Source organism: Pituophis catenifer, unplaced genomic scaffold, assembly GCF_029215685.1.
Source record: "Pituophis catenifer annectens isolate HBS135680 unplaced genomic scaffold, rPitCat1.0.hap2 SCAF_2, whole genome shotgun sequence".
NCBI classification, from domain to species: domain Eukaryota; kingdom Metazoa; phylum Chordata; class Lepidosauria; order Squamata; family Colubridae; genus Pituophis; species Pituophis catenifer.
Genome location: NW_027256882.1, coordinates 230,848,388 through 230,873,362, shown reverse-complemented (window position 1 = coordinate 230,873,362; position 24,975 = coordinate 230,848,388). Strand labels below are relative to the sequence as shown.

The window sequence follows — 24,975 nt, the reverse complement described above, 5'->3', positions numbered from 1 at the left end:
CAGTAGATTGCATTTTCAAGAATTAGCCAACAAACAAGAAGAGAGAGAGAGACATACATACATGTATATGTATATGTATATGTATATGTATATGTATATGTATATGTATATGTATATGTATATGTATATGTACATATATATGATGCAGAATGAGGCCACTTTTCTTCCCTGTTTGCACAAGACTTGACAATGTTTTTCTCAGTTGATAACAATTACATCTTCATAGAGGTTCTTCACAGTAGATGTGCTACAGCCCTTTCCCAGTGGAAGGGATTTCTGTATATCAGAACAAAAATAGAAGCATCTCCATGCCAACTGACAATGGAAAACCCTTCTGATGATATGGTACATAACAAGCTCACAGAGTCCAGCAGTGAATTTTAACGTGTATATAGTGCTTTAAAATTGTCTACCCAAGACTAATCAATATGGATATCACCATCTAGTTACCATAATAACTTTTCCTATGCTTTAGTTCAATTGTTATAAATGCACTGCAATTCTTTTAGCTCACTCCTTCCATCTGTGAAATAGAATCTTACCTTTATGGAGTCTCTGTCTTCAAGCAGAACAGCAGCAGCAACATGAGCAAATGAGAGAAGGAAAGAGACAGAAATATAAGATATTTGATACAAGACTGTGTATTTCTTCTATCTCCAAAAACATACCACAACCTTAGTCTCCATGAAAAGATAAATGGCAAAGATATTAACTTTTTTATAAAGTTAATTATTAAGCATGCACAACCAATGTTTAAAGTTGATTCCATTAACCACAACTGGTCGATCAAGAGCCTTTATAAGATGCTACAGCAGTAGCACAAAATTATATAGGGCTGAACATCTTTTCAAGAGAGAATTGTAAACCAGTTGCATGCTTACTGGTTGATCCTTATTTCTTAGCACATAGGCCTCCTCAATCTTTAATGTTTAATAACACTACCCTTCCAAATTGTCACCTATGTATTATAAAACACCAAAATGTCACAGTTATTTAATTACACACACTGAGATACATTGGTTTATTTATGATCACATTTTCCTGGCACCTTTCTCCTCCCCTGTTATTCCATTGTCATGGAACTAAAAATGGCTTCTTCTTTGTTTAGACAGTTCACAGTTTTTTCTAGCCATTATTATTGTATATTAACTAACCCTATTGCACACATAAACATAATAACCAGCAGTTATTGGCCACTTTCTCCTATGGAAGAAGAATAAGAATTGCTCAAGTAAGGCTGACCCAGATTGGTCCTTGCAAAATAAAGTCGGTTTCAAAAGATGCCATAGCAGCTTATAGAGACTTTGTATGAAGCTGAACAGGACATGGGACAGTCACTGGCTCATATGATTCTTTGGAGAACCCTGTATGAGGTTGGAAACATGGCTCTGATCTCAGAGATCAGATTGTCTCTCATTATTAAAACAAGCTGGACATTTGTAGAGAAGAATCCAAAGTCAGAGAGAATCCCCCTTCAATAGATAAGATCAGGGCTTTTCAATATCATGGAATCTTAAAGAATTATTAACTCTTTCCATTTTCTTTTATGGTCCTAAACACTGCAAACAAAAAGTGATTGAATTGATTGCCTCCCATTATTAAAACATGCTGGATGTTTGTAGAGAAGAATGCCACTTTCTCTTCAGTTCCATTCATAGACCAACCAAGCTTTAGAAGAATCAAGAATGAACCCTTAACTTTTCTTCATTAAATAGGCAGGGCTCTGCCCCAAAACCTAGAGTCTAAAATAGACAAATGGAGAACTACCGTGTTTCCCTGAAAATAAGACTGGGTCTTATATTAATTTGTCTTTTATGTACACTGAGAGCATATGCACCAAGACAAGTTTCTTGTGTGTCCAATCACACTTGGCGAATAAAAAATTCTATTCTATTCTATTCTATTTTTGCTCCAAAGGACACATTAGGGTGTATTTTCTGGTTAGGTCTTATTTTGGGGAAAATACGGCACTAAATGCACCCATTTGGCTGACAATCTTAACTGGGGATTATTTTGGGGGTAGGGCATATATTATGAGCATCCTGAAAAATCATGCTAGGACTTATTTTCTGGTTGGATCTTATTTTCGGGGAAACAGGGTAAAAGAATGCCCTTTCCAAATCTGGATTCTTTTGGCTAGCTTGAGCTATAGCTCCCATATTTGCCAACACAGATGGACAGCAGAACTGCACTAGAAGGTTACAGCAGAAGTAAAGACAATGGTAGGAAGTGAAAAAAAAAAAACTCAAGGAACTTGGCAAGGACTTTTAACATTCGAAGCAACTTTCTCTGAAAACTGAAACCTAGAAAATAAGTCTTACCTCTTTGGTGATCACTATCGTGATGCTTCTTTTCATCTTTGATTGGTAGGTGAGACTGCCCCCCAAGGGCACTTGACAAGGCTAGGAGGCCCGCACTGCTGCCAATGGGTGGAATGGTGGGTGGCTGCAATCCGGAAGGATGTGGAGTGAGAGGCACTGGAAGGCCATGTCCATGTGATAAATGTTGGGCCTGGAGTTGCTGCTGCTGTGAAAAATTAAACAGAGTTATTGCATTTGTTCCAAGGAAGAGAAACTTTCAGCGTAGCTAACAATGTGCAGGTCCTGGATTCATGTGTCTTCAAGGGCTGTCAACTAATCAATGATCCTGATTTGCTACAAATTATTCCAACCCTTGAAGAAACAAAAGGGCAGAAACATGGTATACATGAGAATAAAGAATGGCTGTGACCGATGCTTATAACCAAAGCTTAATGCAATGCATTACCTCTGAACGCCTGCCTTAAACAATAACTCTGGCTCAAGTCAAGATTAGGGGGAGAGGTTGCAACGTTATTCGCTCTATGATATTATTTTTCATGGACTATATTCAAAAGGAAAATAGCACCTTGACATTTGAAGTGAAACTCCTTCAGTCTTATTCTTCCAGGAGCAGTCTCGTAAGGACACCGAAAGTCTAATCAAAATGCACAAGTTGACTATCAAGGCAGCCATTAAGTTTTGCTTTTAATTTATTTATTTATTTATTGAAGGAAAAGAAAGCTGAAAATTGAGAAAGCAAGCATTAAAGCTGTTCTCCCCAAGCAGCCACCCAGCATGCAGCAAGAGTTAATTTGAAAAAAAGGAAACCTGAATTAACAATCCAGAAAAGGAAACTGGTTGCAGCCACCGTTTAAAGTCCTTTAAGTGTCCTCAGCGGTACTTGAGCAAATTACTAAAGAAAATCTAATGTAGCAAGGCTTGGGTCCTCCTGTAGGCTTGCTCAATAATGCTGAAATAATTGGGCACTCTGTGCACGTTTAGTGATGCTCGAATGAAAAGCTAGAGGCCTGCCCTTGTACTCTTCTCTAGCTGCTGACTCTGTGTTGTGACAGGTTTATTTGAGTGGGACTGCGATGCATGCACCAGTAGCTGCGCTGACAAGAGTTTAAAGTCATTTTTACCAGTACACTGGCAACACATAGAGAAAGCCCTTGAGAGGTTAGAATTGGAGTGCTTGACCTCAGCCCAAGCTGCTTCAAGCTCTCTGCTGTACTAACCATTGTGGCCTAGATGGTTTGTTGATGTCGCTGCTGAAGGAGAGGAGAGTGGGAGGAAGGGAAGGAAGGTGGGTGGAGGGCGGGAGGGAGGGTTTATGTCACACTCAATCTCCCCGAACAGGGAACTCTTTCACTTCACACTTGCACCTACAATAATTCGCAAGATGACTTTAAAAATCGGCTTTCGCTTTCCCAAACCATGCTATTTAAACAAATGAAGTCTCATTTTGCTGTCCCTTCTTCCTTCCTTCCTTCCTGTTTTAAGACTCTTTTCAAAGGAGGGAGGGCCAACAACTGTCTTGCTATACATTAAAAAAAAATACACCTACTCCTTTGCTTCAAAACTCTTCCAATTTTCTCCACGTATTTGTTTTTCTTCTGCCCTTCAAATTCATAACTGGAAAGAAGGGCATTTAATTGAACCCTTCTTTTAACTGGAGTTTTTTTTTTTTTAAACTCATAATTGGGTTTACAATCTATCAAGCCAATATTATTCTAAAGTTTGGAAAAGATTAATCAGTGCTTAGTTTTTATTTAAATGAAAACGTATGCTTTTGCCAAAAAAATAAATTCAAGCCAAATTTTCTAAAGTTAGCCAACAGTGGGCATCTGTTCAAATTAATATTAAATCTTAAAACACCAGCAGAATTACCAGGCCAATATTTCAAAGATACGAATTAAAGTATTTAATTTAAGCATTTCTGCTCCATTAAATCAGCCCGTCCTATTATCAATGCAAAACCATATATTCCACTCTCCTCTGCTCTAGTCAATAATGCATAAATATTATATTGGGTTTTTCCAAGCCTTCACCTAATTGCAGTCCAAGGGCAATTTTTCCACATTTACTGGCTAAAGAATTTCACCTTATTCTTCCCATAATTCATCACTGTTCCATTTTGATTGATCATAATCACCATCATGAGCAACCTTTTGATTGTTCCTCCCCCATCCCTCTTTTATTCTTGTAGAATAAGTGTATTCTACAAGATAATTAAACACTTTATAATTAAGGCAATCATTTATGGCTTTATTTTCTGGAATCAAATGTTTTAAGTAATATCTTTAAACCAAGGGGCACATTAAGCATGGGAGAGGTGTTACATGTGAGCGCCATGTCGCTCCCATAATCACCCGCACGGCTGCATGTAGAGAGCATTACAGTAGTCCAGTCGGGAAGTAGTCCAGTCGGGAAGAGCCTTGGTAGTACAGTGATCTAAAGCACCCTGTTATTAAGACCAGCTGCCTGCAATTACTGCAGGTTCGAATGTCGCCAGGCTCAAGGTTGACTCAGCTTTCCATCCTTTCTAAAGTAGGTAAAATGAGGATCCAGTTGTGGGGGCAATAAGCTGACTTTGTATAAATATACAAAAGGATGAAGGCTATTGCTTAGCGCATTGTAAGCCGCCCTGAGTCTCCGGAGAAGGGCGGCATATAAATCAAATTAAAAAAAAAAAAAAAGTGACGAGGGCATGAGTGACTGTGCATAAGGAGTCCCGATCTAGAAAGGGGCGCAACTGGCAAATCAGGCGAACCTGATAGAAAGCTCCCCTGGCCATGGCCGTCATATGCTCTTCTAAAGACAGCCGCATGTCCAGGAAGACACCCAAGTTGCGAGCCTTCTCTGTGGGGGCCAATGACTCGCCCCCAATAGTCAACGATGGTATCAGCTGGCTATATCGGGACGCCAGCAGCCACAGCCACTCGGTCTTGGAAGGATTGAGTCGGAGCCTATTTCTCCCCATCCAGATCCACATGGCTTTGAGGCAGCGGGACATCACTGCAAGGGCATCATTGGGGTGGTCTGGGGTGGCACATTTTATCTTTAAAAAAAATTGGCTGGCCATTCCAGTTTGGAGTACTGCGGTTTACATGGGGCTACCCTTGAAGACTACATGGGAGCTACAATGGCCCAGAATGAGGCAGTGTATGAAGTGATGGGTTTATCCATATGGCATCTCTATTGTGTGAGTTGCACTAGTTCCCAGTTTCCCTCTGGGTACAATTCAAGTTATTACCTAGTTATTACCTATAATGCCCTATGTGGCACAAGACCAGGGGCCACTTCTCCCTAAAGGCATCTATTTGTCCTACTGGACCAGATAGGGAGGGCATGTTCCTAGCCCCTTCCCTTAAACACTGCTACCTTATGGGATCCAGGAAGTGTATCTTTTCTGTGATAGACCCTGCTCTGTGAAATACCCCTTCCCTTAAAGTTTGGCAGTCCTCTACCCTCCTAGCTTTCCAGAAACCACTTAAGATCTGGCTTTACCTCCAAGTGATAGGATAGGGCGCGTTGGATGAGAGGCTTTAACAAGGATTTTGGAAGCTTAACTTTCGTGCCAGTTTTTTAATGCTTATGTTTTTAGTAGATATATGAATTATGTTGTTTTTTTATTGTTGATTGGGAGATGCCCAAAATTCAATATAAGATGAGCAGTTACACCATGTTTTCAATAAATAATAAATATTTTGAAGTATTTTACAAGAAATATGTCCAATTTTCCCTCCGTGCAACTTTCATATTTGACAAGGGAGTCTAAATGCATTCATAAATATCTAAGTATCAGCACATGGCATGCAATTCATTCCATCCCTAGGTACAAAAATCTAGAAATAATAAACCGGGCTGACATTTGGTATATTTGATGGAAAAGCATACGAAGCGGAAAAGAATCTTTAAAAGTTTTTAACATTGATTTCACTGTCATTTCCTAACGTGAAATCTGAAATAATGATAACAGAAGTTTGGAGGATGCCTTCTGCCCATATCTAAAAAGTTAACGAATTAAAAAAACAACAACAATGTACATGTATCCTATGGACAAATTAGTTGATAATGTCCTCTAGTTGGAGTCAGCACATTCAGAAGCCAATTTTCCTGGAAAGTATTCAGGTTTCTACTGGATATTTTCCAGCCAGCACAATGCCAGAGTAATCTAGTGCTTTTCCCCTTACAGACCCTGAAAGCTTATTGCCATTATCCAAACAGTCCTAACCTCCTCTTCCAACTCAAAGACACTTTAGTGTTAACTGACAAATTAATCTCGCAAAAACCTCACTTCATATCTCAACCCACATACATGCTGTATGGTACATCCTTTCCTCACTGCTGGGAAAAAGAGAAGCAACATCCAATTAAAAATATTCTCAACGGTATTGTGATTCAAATCACACTGCATATGAAAACAGCTACAAAGGGAGGGGAGGAGTATGAGTATTAGATGGGTGAGGCGGAATAATAAGGAAACCTGGAAAGTGTGTTATGGAAACAGCAAGGTAAAATAAGAGTAGAATGCTGGATGCACTTTAATCTGGAATACTGAATCAAAATCCTATCAGCAGAAATTATGCACTCTTACAATCACAAATTGAATGGAGATATTTAGACCAGCAAATCCCCACCCTCCCCCAAAGCTCAGTACAGAGAGGTTTCCATGTAAGGCATCCCTATCACATGACTGTCTAACCTCTGATGGCATATACAGGTCGTCCTCGATTTACAACAGTGACTGTTCAAAGTTACATCGGCACTGAAAAAAGTGACCTATGATCATTTTTCACATGGTCACATGATCAAGATTCAGATGCTTGGCAACTGACTGATATTTATGATGGCTGCAGTGTCCCGGGTCATGTGATTAACTTTTAAGTGACCTTCTGACAAGCAAAGTCAATGGGGAAGCCAGATTCACTTTACAATCGTAAACCATAACAACTGCTGTGATTCATTTAACAACTGTGGCAAGAAAGGTCGTAAAATGGAGCAAAATTCAGTTAATAGTCATATCACTTAGCAATAAAAATGTTGGGCTCAATTGGGGTCATAAATCGAGGGCTATCTGTATTGGATGAAATCTACTACCTTGTTAAGGAATTGGTTCCACTATCAATATGCTCTTATTACTAAAAAGACTTCTGAACATTCAATCAGAATTTGGTCTTTTGTAATCTGAAAAAATTATTCCATGTCTTGCTCTTTGACATGACAGAGAACAGGTCATGGCCTCCAATGCAATGCCCCCTTCAGCTATTAAAAGTAAATTATTACATCTTTCCCAAAATCATTCCTGGCAGAGCTCAGGAGCATTGAAAAAATATATCATCAAATGTCTATTGCTGGTAGTATTTCTAGATAAGAGCATATCCCAATCTCAAACACAATGCAACAGTCAAGTTGCACAACACAGACTTTATCTATGGAAAAACACAAACACAATTTCTGTGTATGACTTTCTCGTGGGGGAAAAAAAAACACTTAGCTAACAATACTTTAGTCTCCCTCCAGGCAATGTTTTAATATGTAGCTCCTACTGACATTGCAAGTCTAGGCTGCTTTTCACTTTTCAGATGGAAGTTACAACCCTAGCTTTCTACTTTTTAAATTATATGGGAAAATCTATATGAATGGGAAAGGTTCATCACTGCAGATACTCAACGTCAGCATATAGAAAATAAAGGAGCATGTAAATCTGTGTCTGACTGTTTTATCCTTTACTCACACGTTAATTATCTAAGAAATGCCTGATTGGGTTTTCTTCAACCAAGGTGATGTTGCATTGTTGGATGACTGATTTTTCTCTCATCCACGATACGGCTTTGCCTTGTTTGGGCCATCTGGCTCCTCCGTCCAATACTAACTTGATTAAAAGGTGTCAGAGATTTACATATAAGAGAACAAAGTTGTTCCAGTTCCCTTACCTTTGTCACAATCAATGTGGCTGTTGTTTTTAGAGAAGTACAGAAAAGCAACATAATCCGGCTAGTACTGCCTGGCTTTAGGACCCGTGAAACGTTTACTTTAGGAAGGGCATAATTTGATCACTAGTTTGATCAAAGAACCATGGTGGCACAGTGGTTAGAATGCAGTATTGCAGGCTAATTCTGTGGAATGTCAGCAGTTCAATTCTCACTGGCTCAAGGTTGACTCAGCCTTCCATCCATCTGAAGTCAGTAAAATGAGGAGCCAGATTGTTGGGGGCAATATGCCAACTTTGTAAATCTCTTAGAGAGGGCTGTAAAGCACTGTGAAGCAGTATATACCATGTTTCCCCGAAAATAAGACATGTCCAGATAATAAGCCCAATTGAGTTTTTCAGCCCATGTGATAATATAAGCAACCCCTGCAAAATAAGCCACTCCTCCCCACCAACTACTCACACACATGCACAGCCAGTCCTGCCATTTCCTCTGGTTGCTTGCCGCGCAACCAAAATGAGTTGAGGAGGCAAGGCCAGCCTTGTATTAATAAATCAAATCTTCAAAAAAAAAAAAAAAGGGGGGGGGAAGATTCACAGAGAACTATTAGGCTCCCTACAATTTCATGTGATGCTTATCCTACTAACCTTCTTCTCCATTCAAACTGGAATTATTATGCATTATTTAATAATTCATAATAATTATACTTAATTATTATAAATAATAATACTTCAGTCTGGAATAGGAGAAAATCATGATAAAGAAACACATGTTTCAGTTTTACAGCCAATAATCTCAAATACAAGATCATCATGGAACAAAAAACTTAAATATTGAGCATGCACGTGTGAAAGCTTGTATCTGGGAAGATACGATCTGAAAAAAAATATTCTGCTGAACCTTTCCATTTGGGTTTATTGAAGTAATTGAGCTAAACGGTTTGCCCCGATTGTTTGCTTTCCTTATGACTCTAAATGGGTCATTTTTAACTTTTATGTTACTTATTTTTTTCAGTAGGACCGAATTTTTGAGAAAAAAAATCCCCCAAAACAAATGGTTTTACTTCTATTTTTCTTTATACAATGGAGAAAAAAACTCACTGGCAAAGTTTGTTTAAAGTAAGCAAAGGCAAAGTGAAAACTCAATAAAAGCAGGCATATCTTTGTTTGTTTGGTTTTTAAATGTAACTACAGGCACTCCTTTCCATAACCAAGTTTCCACAATGGCTCACATGGAGAACAAAAGCAAGATAAAATATATAAATTAAATCAGATAAGGATTACAATACAAATCACCAGGAAAAATAAACCATATTCAAACAGTGGAAATATAGAAGAAACTTTACAGATGAAAAGTAATGGAAAACAAAATGGTATTTGGTGCCAAAATTACAATAAAGGAGACATCACATTTTTTTAAAAATGTACTAGATCAGGGATGTCCAACCTTGGTAATTTTAAGACTTGTAACAGACTTCAACTTCCAAAATTCTCCAGCCAGCATTTCACTCATTTGAAAAGCATGGATGGCTGGGGAATTCTGGGAGTTGAAGTCCACAGGTCTCAAAGTTACTAAGGTTGGACAACCCTGTTTTAGGTAATACACGCAATACTACAACACCAGGAACTAGATTACTGAGAACATGTATACTCTGTACACTGTATTAGTGTAACCACAAATGAAGCAGTTTCAGAAGGCTTCGTCGCCTAACAATCATTGCTTTCAAGTTAATAAGAATGAAACAGAGGATAAATAAAACTCACTGAAAAAAAATGGGATTCATCAAGAATGCATTAAGCCGATTTACGCTGCATACAACGAAACAGAAATAGGTACCAAATCACATAATAACCAATCTCAGGGCAAATCTGAGCCAAGTTATCATTCCTGTTCCATGCATAGTATTATGATTAAATAAGATATATTTTGGCATTGCTTACAATGTAAAACAACAACAACATGAAGTAGGTACCTCATTAAGCCAAGCCTCTTTTCTGTCTTGCCATCACAGCAATCTGTGTACAGTATACAACAGGTGGCCAGTTTATTGTACAGCTTTAAAGCTCCAAGCACAGTGTAATATAAGCAGAGTCTTTGATCAAACAATAAAAAGCTAGGAAAATAAGTAATCACTGCACAGAGGTCATAGTCTATTACTAATTTACCCTACACCACCTCTGATTCAGAGAAATGGCAGCTCTAAAAACACGCACATTTGGTGGGAATGACTTCACTAAATAGAGTCAGATTTAACCATCCATATTTGAAGGAGAGAGAAAAAATGTGGCTTTCCCTTCCACATTAAATCAAAATGTTCTGAATCAGCGGGCACAATCAAATTCTCTGCCCTAGTACAGATTCAGGAGCAGACACTCTCAACCGGGAGAAATCAAATGAAATCAATGGAGCTATGCCAAATTATGCCAACCGAAAGCCTAGCCTTTATTTCTTAACCTTTGTTTCAGACCAGAGACCCAAAGAGTAAACTCATTTGAAAAGCAAAAGGCAACCCGTTCACACACAGAGACAGAAATCCCTTCCTGTGTTAAGCACCGGTACAAAAATGCATTAGCATTTAGCAGCATGAGCCACGGACCAGTGGCACCGTGGGGATAATAGCATGCACTGATGCTAAGTTTTTATTAGAATGTCTATGCACTTATCTATCCCACATGACCATCCAAAGGTTTCTATTCCCTCCCAAAGCTCAAATTTATCAAGCTAAGATAATGTATTGTCCATTTGACTGTCACTCTTAGCCCAGCCTGGTGAAAGCTATGACCGATGGGCTACTTGTTAAAGAAGCAGAAAACCTTATAAAATAAGGTGGGGGGGGCATTGCTTTCTCTTCCATGAATCTGGTATGTTGACAACTAGTGAATCAGTGAGAAATACAAATTCCTTCAGCTAATCATTGTGCAATATGAAGGGAGAATTATTATAAAGTTTTTAGCAATTCTTAAACATATTCCAAATAATTATACTTTAAATTCATAAAGCAAAACACTGAAAAAAAATACTCCAGCCAGAATGATGTTTTTTTAAAATGATAAATTCATACATGGTGTGTGTGTGTGTGTGTGTGTGTGTGTGTGTGTGTGTGTTTCATATTCATATACGAATCAGAAATAGTACAGGCAAAATCATTTAAATCATTTCCTTAGTAATACAAGTAATATTTAAATAGATTTAATAGCACTGCTCCAAACCAGTGAATTATGAGTTTAAAACCTATTAAAATGTAATGTTTTTTTTTCCCTGAGCTTAGGGGAGAGAGATTTAAATCCACTGAATTTTAATATTTCAGCTTGAGCTGCAGGAGGTAGAGAAAGTCCAAATGAACTATTCCATCAGCACCATTCAAGCATGAACATTTTAATCAGTTTTACTTCCTTGGAGTTCTCTAACACAGTTTACGCTGTCATTCTGAAAGCACTTAATACAGAGAGTGTGAAAAACCACCAAGGCTTGTTATTGCCTTCACAATTGATAGCAAATAATTTTGCAGGCTTCCTATCATTAAAGTGTCACTGCTAAAAATTGAGGTTCAGCACTTCTGGTGCTAAATTGTATTTTTTGGAACATCACTGTATACCTGGTTCTTACATTTTAGCTATGTTTCTCTCAGTGATAAACAGGTACAGAAATACTTGTCTTCATTTGTGGGCCACAATATAAATAATAAAAACTGGAAGTGTCTATTTGTATATCAGACAATTATATATATATAATTACATATACATGTTACTGGTAGCATGCATACAGGAGGAAATTAAAATCAATAGATACCAAATGTGGTAAAGAATTATCAAGTTTTGTAAAGGTAGAAATATGTATATTGTATATTGTATGTGTGTGTATAATTTTAAAATACTGTATAATAAAAATTAAGAAAGAAAAAGGTAGAAAGAAAAAAATACAGAAAGAAATGAGAAAAAAAGAAAACAGAATTATGCCTTCCACTGTTTGTCCTGTCAAATAAGTATCATCATCATGGTTTTTTTCCCATCCACTTCATGCCTTTCTAGTCTCCAAATTCCAAAATAATAAATTCAATCTTTTCTTCTTTCAACCAAAAAATCCAGAGATCTTTCAAAACTATTTTTGTTATTTGTTTTTCTCACTAAACTGGTCAGTTTTGCCATTTCTGCAAGTTTAGTTAATTTTATAATCCACTTGTCAACCCTGACGCTGACTTGACCAAAGTTATTTTGAAGCTTCAGTGTTGCCACACCGAAACAGGGATAGGGAGGGGGGAATAGAAATAGCTGGGATTTAGTAGCCAAAACAAAATACTTTCGCCTAGGAACCAAGGACATTCCCACAGGTGGCCAGGGAGGAGTGAAGTTACCAGGCAACCGGACAGCACCTTGATTGGACCATGTGACTGATTGTATGGGAAAGGGGAAAAATTAGGTGAAAACCGCGGGAACATTCAGAGTCGGTTTTCACCAGCTTGTGCCAATATGATATGTCCAATAAAACTATTCTTTGAGGAACCTACCTGCCTGGGAGTCCTGTTTGCTATGGGCGCATTACTTGGAACCCTGACAACCCTCTTCTATTGTGGGTATTTCATTGCTTTTGTATACTTTCCATTGTGTTTTGTACATTACAGATCATTGTTTTGTTTTAAAATGTAAGCCACCCAGACTCTCTTTTGATGTTGTCAAATAAATAAATAAATTACTCTTCTAGTTAAGAAGTACATTTATGGCTGATTTAAGAGGTTTTGCTGCTTTTGAATGAATCTAGTGATAACTAGAATGTTCTGTCCCTGAATATATAACACAATATTTGTAGTCCCACCTAATCTGGGCAGTTACATGTTGTTGTTTTAACATATTGTTAAAACCATAAAAATACAAGAATAAAACTAATAAAAACAATTTACACCACAAAACTGGAAAAAAACCCTGTGAAATTAAACCACACGGAAGGGGGGAAAATCAGTCTTTGTTTGGTGAGGGTAAATATTGATGAGGAAAGGGCAGAGTGACAATCCCCAAAGATAAGAGTGTCACTTCCCAAAATCTTTTTCTCTTTCAACCATCTATTATAGAATTCTTATAGCTCATGTTGTAAACCACTTCCAAGAAAACTGCAGAGAGTTGTCTAAGCAATTGACAAGAGTCAAGAGTAACTGAAAGACACCCACATGCAAAAAAAAGTACCTTATTTCGTATTTCATTATTTGTTGTTAATTTTCTTTTTTTTAAACCTTTGAATAAATCACACATTCAAACAGCATTCAAGGTCACTGGGGTAATAAAGAAATAGCTGAAATTTAAAAAGATTGCCAATCTTATGAAATGTGACCATCTTTCTTTGAGATCCTGTAAAATTTCAATCGACCACACTGAAATTTTAAGATTTCAGGAGAGATGTTGGTATTCTTTCACACAAGACTCATAAAATCTCAACTCCTTTTCTATTTTCAGAAACCATCACAATAAATTTGACAAATGCTGTAAGAGTTAATTTTAACATTTAGAGCGGATATGAACTGCAGCTTCTTGCTTCCAGTTTAATTCTCTTGAGGAGAAACACAATTGTATCAGTTTGCTATAGTTTTTCATCAGGCAAACATTCTCCCTAATTTTAATTTTCTCAGAATCTTTCAACAATAGCTCAAACTGATTTAAGGGCAGTTTTGTTGTAGTGGGTAAGGCACCAAATTAGAATCCACTGTGTTGTGAATTCTGATCTTGCCCTAACAAGCAGACAATAGCAAACCACTTCTGAAATCTTTCCAAGAAAACTGCAGGGCAATCAATCCCCTAGAGCTGTGATGGCGAACCTATGGCACGCGTGCCACAGGTGGCACGGGGAGCCATATCGGTGAGCACACGAGCTCAGCTCCGGCACACATGCATGCACTGGCCAGCTGATTTTTGGGCCTTCTGGGCCCACTGGAAGTTGGCAAACAGGACATTTCCGGCCTCTGGAGGGCCTCCAGGGAAGTGGAGAAGGCCATTTTCACCCTCCCCAGGCTCCTAGAAAGGCTCTAGAGCCTGGGGAGGGCGAAAAACGGGCCTACCGGCCCGGTGCGCCAAAAGCGAGGGAAGCGCAGGGGGATAGGATCATGCACACATGCACGGGGACAGGGAGCATAGAATTATGGATGTGGGCACATACGTGTACAACCCCCCCTGCACTCCCCCTGCTTTTGGCACGTGATGGCAAAAAGGTTAGCCATCACTGCCCTAGAGTCAAGATCAATTAGATAATACACCCACATGGAAAAACCCCAAACCCACATCTCTTTAGTCATGATTTAATTAGTTGAATAAATAAATGGAATGATACAAAAAATTAATCAGGAAACTATTTCACCTCTATATTTGTTTTTTTTCCGAACGTTGTCCCTCATATTTAGGGAGAGATTTTAATCCCTTCCTCCTGGAGTCATTACGGCCTCAGAATTAAGAAAGCAAGATGGAAATGCCACTCTACCTTGCAACTTCAGTAAGGAAACACCTTTTACATATTTAAATTGCTCTCTCCAAGGAGAATAATCCCCATATTTACAGGTTGCTCTCGATTTAAAACCCCAATTGAGCCCATTTTTTTTGTTGCTGAGCAAGACAGTTGTTAAGTGAGTTTTGTCCCATTTTATGACCTCTCTCGCCACAGTTTTTAACTGAATCACTGTAGTTGTTAAGTTAGTCACATGGCTGTTAAGTGAATTTGGCTTGTCCATTGACTTTGCTTGTCAGAAGATTCCAGAAGGTGACTACGTGACCCCAGGATAGAGCAACCATGATAAATTCATGCCAGTTGCCAAGTGTCCAAATTTTGATCCCATGACCATGGGGATGCTGCAACGGTGCTAAATATGAAAACTGGTCATAAGTCACTTTTTTTCAGTGTCAGTTTAGCTTTGAACAATCACTAAAAGAATGGTTGTAAATTGAGGATTACCTATAAATATGGGGATTTTGAGGACCACATATATATGTGTGTGTGTGTGTAATGTACCATGTAAAAGTGTGTGTGTCTGTTTGTGTCTGTGTGTGTCTGTGTGTTTGTGTGTCTCTGTGTGCTATACTTTCCAGAAATTTGAAAAAAAGATACTTGAAAGCATTTGTTTCCTCCAACAACAAAGGGAATCCTATTCATCCTCATCAGTCTTCTGCTTACATTCTACCTTAGGTTGACAAACTGCACCTTTGGGCAGCCAGTTCCCAAACCAGATTTCTGTGGAAAACAATAAACACACATACACACTAGCCCAGCACATTTGAAATTTTAAAAAATCTGATTGAAAACCATATAATGTGTACTATTCCAATAGTGTGTGACCTTTCCATTCCTAAGCCATAATCATACAGATAAGGCTAGCTGATCTCATTGCTTTTAATAAGTGTAAAACTTTACTAATGTTTTACTGCAATCAATTAACATGCTATAATGGGATCTACAGCAATATTATAATTACAAGTCTAATTAATTTCCATAGTTCTCTTTTCAGACTGCCCCATAACCCCTAAAAATTTACTTTGGATTTATGGAACTCATCAGAAAAGAGGAAACGGTGGGCTTGGAATCAATTAAAAATAAAAATCTTTCCGAATGTATCCTGAGCAAGTGTCTTCTGCATGGTCAACTTGTTTTGTGAGCAGAAATAATCCTTCTATATCAAGAAAAAATCAAAACCAAGTAATTATATATAAGCTGTTCCGAAAATGTGAAGAAACAAAAGAGGAACGCTTAATATTACGCATCTAATCTGATCATGAAAACTGCCTCAAGTTGAGTTCTATTCCTGGTGACTCTACAGACAATAGAGCAAAATAGCTTCTGCAGTAATAACAACTGCTATGTTTTCACCAATAATTGTTGCCTTCATCTTAAAGCCAGCCTCCAATCATTTTTCTTCCCCCAAAATAAAAAAAAGAAAAAAGAAAGAACAGCTAATATTTAACTTGTGTCAATCTGTCAGTAATTTTCAACAGAACATAACCTGAGAAAGAAGTCATTATAAGTGTTTCATTCCATTAAACACAACTAGTTTACTGTCAAGTGAACAACCCATCTCTCCATATTTCAAGTTCACTTTGGCATTCTGCATTTAAATAGCATGGATCAGTGGTTTGCTTCATTTACCAATGAAGGGAGAATATTGTAAAGTTAACAAGGTGTTTCATTGAGTTTCATGAAATTTTAACATCAGACTATGAAGGATCAATAGTATGCACATTCAAACAGGATTGAATTCCTTTAAACAAATTCTTGATGAGTTCTGTATCTTTCTTTCATACATTTTTAACTATATAGAACTATACTTTTAAAAAACAAACTCACACTTCTAATTATTTATATCTTTTACGTCTTGTTTTCCCGGATAAAGAAAATACGCTCAAAGCAATGGGATAAATGAAATATCATTGGTTATAGATATTTAGGAAAATTCATAGCATAATTAGTTATCCTTTAGGGCTCTTTTTTTCTTGGTTTAAATATATGGGCCAAGTAGAAAGTCTTCTCCAATTCTGAGTCCAGTAGATATGCTAGATTTCAACTACCATGATTTTTCAAATAACAGTGAGGAGTTTGAAGGGCAACAGATTATGGAAGACCCCCTTAGTTAGAGAATCTAAAACCTATTTCTAAAATCAGTTTTGGAGATATCCGCTAGAATAGATAGATTCTATTACAGAAGATACTAACTGATTATAAAGTATAATTTCCATATGAAAACATAACAAACTGTATACATCCAAGATCATACACTACAATCTCCCAGATTAAAACAATGTCCAATTATTTTAATGCCTAAAAATTAGAGTGAAGCTAAGCTTGCACTTTCATAACTTATGCTGAAAAGAATTACATTACAAATGACATTTAGAAATTTATTTTATCTAAATAATATTTGGATAGGGGTAGTTTTTATTAGATAACGAAAACTAATTGGAAAATTATTCACCTTCTGGTCTTCCTATTGGAATGTAAAGACATACAGCAAAACTTGTTCATGACTTTTTATATACAATCTACTCTGTCTGATTCACCCCTTCTTTCTAAGGGGCACTTCAGAGGATATAAGAGTTATTTTCCCCCTCGTTTATATTTTTTAATTGACTGCTGATATTTTCTTGTGGTCAGAAGGATAGGAAAAAGCCCTCCAAACAGCTTATTAAAGAAAAACAAGTCTCGCTTTTACAGTACTGTTGGCCATGATTAGCGAGCACTCCTATTTTCTTGTTAAAAGTAAGAAGCATAAATGAAGGAATATCTTCACAACAGATTGATTATTCACCAACTCTTATCCACATCTTCACTCAACAATTTGAATTTTAATGAAAGTAAATGGAATAATTAGCATTTCAAAGTGTGTTTGATATGCTGCATTTTCTAAAAGAGCGACTTTTCTGTACATTCTGTACAGAAAAGGAAAAAGATAAAAACAAAGGCACAATGCTATGGTCTTCATTACGCTAACTTAAACAGCCAGCCCTAACTGAATAATTACAGACATCAATCATGGACTATTACTGATTTTTTTCCCACCTGTATTTTATAATTCTTCTGAATAAGGTTTTTTTTTTTAAAAAAAAAATGTTACTAGTGAGTCACACAATATAATGAAAATAAAAACCCTAAGAAACCATAAAGGCGTATTCAACGTTGCTTAACAACTCTAACTAGGACCAGCAACTCCATCCCAAAGCAAAGTGATCATGTGATCACCCTGTTGAACATATTACAGCAGGCCCAGTTATTAAGGGAATCACCCACAGTCATTAAGCAAGACATCATGTGATCATGACTTGTGACTTTCTGCTGGCTTCCTCACTGACTTTGTTGATCAGAAGCTGGCTGGGAAGACTGCAAATAGAAATCATATGACTGTGGGAAACATTATAAATGTGTGATGGTTGACAAGCATCCAAATCGCATTCATATGACCATGAGAATGCTGCAACAATCATAAATATAACAACCAGTCATAAGTCATATTTTTCAGCGCCATCATAACTTCGAACAGTTGCTAAATGAATGGCCATTAAGCAAGGACTCTTCGTATTAGCTAAATACTATATTTCTCATGCTCCATATAGAGAAGGAAGCTTTTTTGGCCATATATGAATAATAACTTTTCACATTAAAGTTAATATATAAGGTTAAAAATCTCATCCCAGTTGATTCTAAAGTTAAACATGCCAGTTCTTAAACAATCAAAAGTCAATATAAACATAATGGCAAATGGACACTAAGAATTATAGTGCATGATATGTCAGTTCTTTTTTATTATTATTATATTTTTATTGTTAAAGAATAACAAAAAGGGGAAAAAAATCAATACAAAAAATCAATAGTAAGGAAAGAAAAATTTTTTTCCCCCAACGTGCTATACAAACGGAAAGGAAGTTTTAGGAACTTGAAGTCTTCAATTCTTCCAGAAATCTCTTTGATAAGGTACTGGTGCCAATTCATCCAATCTCCCAAGTGATGATATGTCAGTTCTGAAGACCACTTACTTCAGAGGAAAACTGATGATTTTCAATAAAATGCTCAAATACTACTCCATGGGGGTGAAAGTTCCAAGTTGTTGCTAAAGTTCTGCTTACAACTGAACAATGTCCTGTATAAACTGATTTCCCCCTGGGACCTATAGCTTTTTGTATTGAACATACTGTGTAAGTCTTCTCAACCTCTAGGACTGTGATGGCGAACCTATGGCATACGTGCCACAGGTGGCAGGTAGAGCCATATTGGTGGGCACGCGAGTGTTGCCCTACCTCAGCTGCAGTGCACATGCACGAACTGGCCAGTTAATTTTCAGGCCTTCTGGGCCCACTGGAAGTTGGGAAACAGTTTGTTTCCAGCCTCTGGAGGACCTCTGGGGGGGTGAAGAAGGCCATTTTTGCCCTCCCCAGGCTCCTAAAAAGCCTCTGGAGCCTGGGGAGTGTGAAAATCGTGTCATTGCGTGCCAAAAGCGGGGGTAGTGCGGGAGGGTCATGTGCGCATGCGCGGGGGGACAGGGCACATTTATGGGTATAGGCATGCGCGTGTGCGACCCACCCCCCGCGCTCCCCCCACTTTTGGCATGCGATGGCCATCACTGCTCTAGCACTTATACAGTCCTTCAAGATCCTCTCTAGGGACCCCTAGAATCCTTCCATAATGGGTAGGGCCCAAAGGTTTGGCCTTTTTAAAGGAACAAAATAGGTGCTTTAAGATTTTCAAATGTTTAAGACACCCTTTTTACTCTTTAAACGTCTCACTTCCCACAAAACAGGCACTTTTTTTGTCCATTTTAGGAGTGCAACTTTCAACCTGTTGCATAAAATTAGATGTGGCCCTTTCGCCAACAAACTGCATGCCGGTGATTTGGATGTAATTTTCAAATGCAAGTAGCTGAAATTGCAAGAAAGTGTGCGCTCTCTCTCTCTCTCTCTCTCTCTCTCTCTCTCTCTCTCTCTCTCTCACACACACACACACACACACACACACACACACACGGAGGGGGGGGAGAAGAGAGAGAGACATACACAGTCTCCAATCCAAAGCTCCCTAGATATGGCTAAGCAGTCCAAAATATAATTATTTTACCGCAATGTAACCCACTTATACAGAAAGACTGCTATCATGCCAAATTACAAGAGGCCATCAAGGCCTCATTATAATGGGGGATAAGTTAAAATACTTAATTGTATGATTCCAGATAAATAAAAGAATACAATTTGAAGTTGCAATATGCTTTCCTGCAACATCCTGATAAGGCAGCCCAACCATTTACAGACTAATGGGCTTAGAATCATTGCCCTAGGGTTTTTTGGCACATCAAACTCTTCCTGCTAAGGTCCATGTTCTAATTCTTCCTCTGTGTGTGTTTAATGCACCTTGTGAAAACTGTTAGACACACAGAATATGACATGTTTGGGGAACCTTGTCTGAAATGCATTAAAGATCCTCCACATATGTTATTTTTGGACTTTTTTCTTCATTCACCAAAGGCATCCACAACCATAAACAACTTGTGCGGGCGAAGAAAAAAATAGTCTGATCCGAAGGCCAAAATACACAGATGCATTTGCTGTAGCTGATAGTTTGTTCCTCTTAGGAGATGTGGTCTTGCATTAATGTTTTATCATGCTTTGACATGGAATTGTTACAGTTAGCCACCCTGAGAGTTTTGGCTTGAGCAATAGATTACAATTTGAAAAAATAAATGGATGATTAAATGCAGAACATGAGAGACACAAGGCTTCTGCAAATCCTCTTATCTTATACACGATTTTCCACTGTGGATGCTTCTCCATGTTCACATTGCTGCATTCCAGATTGCTATCACAACTGATGCTGTAAACTGCTCATGAACGTGGATACCTTGGGTAAATGAAGGTTATATATATATATATATATTCATATATAATATACATACATACATACATACATACATACATACATACATATATATATATATATATATATATGTAGGACTGCATAAAAATCTTGGTTTACATAGGAAACGTAGATGTATATCCTTAGATATACATCTAGCCAACAACCTCGGTGTTGTAGATCAATATCAAATTAATAATCATTTTCTGAATTTATACTCCTTTATAGTGTGCAGCTTGAGGAAATGAAAGTGAGTCATGGTCAATGGCAGACCTGATTGCAAAGTGGAAATTAGGAAGTCTCCACTGTCCAAGCTATATTTGAACAAAAGGCCAATTTGTTGCAAGTGCAGCAGTGCAATATAACCAAATTATAAAGTCCAATGGTTCCCAGTGTGTTATTATTATTACTACTATTATCTAGGAGGACTAACAACAAAAACATTATTTGGGGAAAAAAAAAAGGAATGTGAGCTAGTTTTTAAAAGACTAAAATGGAAAGACCACATACCCCAATGATTGCGTTCAGTTCTGCCATGGTCACTTGCTTGGCACGTTCCACAGCCTGCACCACTTGTTGCTGGTGCTATAAATGAAGATCAGAAACAGAATAAAATTATTTGCTTTCTAGTGAATTAAGCATAGATTTTTCCTATTTCCTTTTCCCTCCTCTAAAAATAAACTAAAAACTGCATGCAGGCTTGAAATAATATGTGCCTTAAACAGCAAGAATTCTAGATGGACTAATCAGTCAGTGATGGCTAACCTTCTTGCCATCGTGTGCCAGGAGGGGGGGAGGGGGGGTCGTGCGCATGCGTGCCCACACCCATAATTCTATGTGTCCCACCCCCGTGTGTGATCCCCCCCACTGAATTCCGCTCCTGGCACGTGATGGCACGGTGGGTGCGGTAGGCCCTTTTTTTGCTCTCTCCAGCCTCCAGAGCCTTTCTAGGAGCTTGGGGAGAGCAAAAACAGCCTCCCCCCGGAGGCCGGAAACGTCTCTTTGCCAACTTCCTGGAAGTTGGCAAACGGGCTGTTTCCAGCCTCCGGAGGGCCTCTGGGAGTAGGGAAGGCCGTTTTTGCCCTCCCCAAGCTCCTAGAAAGGCTCTGGAGCCTGAGGAGAGAGGAAAACAGACCTTCCCCAATCCCTCCCCCAGGCCCTCTGGAGGCAAGAAACAGCCTGTTTCCCTACTTCTGGTGGGGAAGATCCGAAAATCAGCTGGCCGGCATATGCATGCATGCCGGAGCTGAGCACGCATGCCCACCAATATGGCTATTCATGCCACTTGTGGCACGCGTGCCATAGGTTTGCCATCGCGGAGATAGGTCAAAGTGAGGGTTTATTTTATCTAAATTAAGGGATTATAACTGGAATTCAATATCCATTTTACTTCCCAGACAGAAAACTCAGCTAACTCAATAGAAGCAACAGCAATCAATCCTTTACGCCAGAAATAATTGTCTTGGGTTGCAAGAACAACTGTCTGGGCTGAAGACAACAGAATACTATGAACAAAACAATGTGTTTGGAAAGGAAGGAGTGTGTTAGACCTTCACCACCAGTTCATGATTAGGAAAATAAATTCCCCCAAACAAAATGTTAATTCTTATTCTCTATTATTCAGATATCCGCTTGCTTGTTTAGCTTTAATATTGTTCAATTTGTTCCAGCCTTGCTATTATTTATGCAACAAAGGAATTAATCAAGAGCTGAAGCAACTGAAAGGCAAGAAAAATAGAAAGAAGTGGAAGAGCAAGAGAGCATAGCTTAAACATCCTGACATTATTCTGAACGTAAAATTTACTATATTTAAGATTATTACAACTGTAAACCTAACTCAGAACACAGCTATTGGAGACTCAGCTCAGCTACAGGAATTTACATATTGAATCTTTGCTTATTTTTCAATTGTTTTGGTCTCTGTGAAGTTTAAGGTATCCATTTTAAACATGTTTCCCTGAAATGCATACACTTACTAACCAAATAAAATGCTCAGATGTTCAAAATGTTTTGAACACAAAATGCTCAAAATTCTCTCTCTCTCCATATAGGAATTAGCATAAAAAAGTGATAAGTAATCTAAAATTGAATTGATGTGGGATTATTAAATATTACGTTGCTTTAACTCTTATGAGTTCTCCTACCTTCAAAGAACTGCAGAAACTACAGTTTTTGTAAGGAGTCTGACAACTTTTGTGCTAAATAATTTTAGTTCCACAAAAGAACTACAGTTTCCTCTCAACTATGGTTAAGAGCCATAACAGACATATAGAGTTTGTTTCATAAAGATCAGTTAGAAAGACCATATGTTCAGTTAGAAAATGTGATTTGATGCTCAATATTCATCCAACAGCTAAGAAGATATTTCACAAAATAGATTCAAAGCTTTACAAGACCAGAACAACATAAGGATTTTCATCTAGGGAACGATGCTTCAAGAAGAACTAGGGTGCTAGCTAAACTTATAATTTTCCCATCAGCCAGATGCTAGGATAACTCCAGTTTTGCCTTACTATCAGAAAAGAAGGGTAAGTGCTTAAATCTTTTAAGAAAAGAAGCAATTGGGCATATGGCATCCTTATCAGACATTTTGAGAAGAAGAATGCTTTATATGTGAGGGATCTATCCATCAGACAACAGCACTGCAAAGATCTACAGCTCTACTACCTCCAAGATCTTGACAGAAATACTGAGCCTGTTGATTGCCTACTTTGCCAAAGAGGCCGAAGGAACCATTTCTCTTTCTCATGAGGTATTTCTGCGTCTTAGGTCCTGCTTCTATTCATTTCTTGTTCATTCCGCCTCTAATTTCCACACTATTGTATTGATTTTTACATATTCAGCTTTCTGAAGTTTCTAATTATAATTTATTCCTTGTTAGATCTCTTTACCTACTTCCCCCCCATCATCTACTTCAATTCTTGTACTATAAAATGTAAACCATAGATATTTTTTAATGTTTTCAGTAGTGTACATTAGTCAATGTTACATATTAGTCAATGTTACGTATAAACACAAATTGTTAAAAAGAATAATGCCTGCATTAAGAAAAAAACAAAAAAAGACTGACAAAATACTATGTAAAATCCTGCCAGGGTGACATGGCAGTCCTAGACACTGTTGCCATGAATTGTCGTTTTGTTCTGATGATAGTAGATTGGTTGGAAAACATTCTATTTTTTTTAAGACTGCCCCTTCGGTTTTTATTCTTTCTTGATCTCTTATTTTATTTACTCTCATTTTCTTCTTCTTCAAATCTTCTCTTTGTATTTGTATTCCTTTCTAATCTTGGCACTATTTTTGTCTCTAATTTCCACCTTTTAGTTTAGTAATTGTGTGTATTGTTTTTGTTATTATTTTTATCTTACTATGAGGAACAAATCTCCAATTACACATTAGTCAAAGTTGGGAAATTGGTTTAACAGTTGATTGTATGTCAATATAGGCCCATAAAAAGTCTCATCCTCAGCTAGAATGGAAGAAATGTAGACATGTCCTCAGAACCTAACAAGGAATCTGACTTCCAAACACCTACTGACAAATATTCTCTTCTGCTTTCTGTCCCCAGCTCCAAGCCAAGGAGATAGAAAGAAATAGAGATACAAAATATAGAAATAAAAATGAAGATATATAACTTGTCTCAAAAAATTTATAGGTGTTCCAAGAGAAAGCAATATTTGTCTATAAACTGTTTGAGACACAAAAGTAAGCAAATGTAATCCCAAATCTGATGGATGTTCCATGACCACCAGTACCTCCTAAAGCAGAGGTGGAGAACTATGGCCCCTTAAAATCTCTAGACTTCAACTCCATGCTGGTTCAGGAATTCTGGGAGTTGAAATCCACAGAACTTAAAGGGGCCATAGTTGCCCACCACTGTCCTAAGGCAATGTTTCTCATCCTTGGCAATTTCAAAATGCCTGTTGGCTCAGGAATTCTGGAAGTTGAAGACTATGCATCTTAAAGTTCCCAGTGTATTTCCCAGATACAGTGTCCTAAGATGCAGCGCATGGCAAGTCTATTTCTCTCCATCATATTTAAAAAGATGAAATAAGAATTTCTCCTCTCTATTTCCATATTCTAAACTGGAGAAAAGCTTTAGAAATTAAGGCATGGATGGATCAGAAAAAATGAGATTAATCTTGGTCAGCTAGAAAAACCAATGTACTGCATATGACATTGGTAAATGCTAAAAACATAGAAATATTTCTTTTCAGATAAGGAATAGTTAAACAAACAAAAGCAGGGACAAAAGAGTATTGTATGCAAATGCCAAAACAGCAAAACAGAGATTCTTCAGTAATATATCTGCTAATTCATTCACACAAATAAATGCCCTCAAGCAGTCTACTTGCATGAACAATAAGTAGACACACCATGTAGCA

The 24,975-nt window shown here is 37.7% G+C and overlaps 1 protein-coding gene across 1 annotated transcript in view; it reads right to left on the bottom strand.

The window, feature by feature from the left end:
- LOC139313198 (transducin-like enhancer protein 4) overlaps positions 1-24,975 on the bottom strand; it is a 164,141-nt gene that overhangs the window by 62,930 nt on the left and 76,236 nt on the right. Inside the window, exons 7-9 of the mRNA XM_070938651.1 lie at positions 21,101-21,175; positions 2,322-2,526; positions 543-559 (exon numbers count right to left, since the gene is read on the bottom strand). Of these exons, the coding sequence (XP_070794752.1) occupies positions 543-559; positions 2,322-2,526; positions 21,101-21,175 (297 nt within the window). The remainder of the gene's footprint in view (positions 1-542; positions 560-2,321; positions 2,527-21,100; positions 21,176-24,975) is intronic.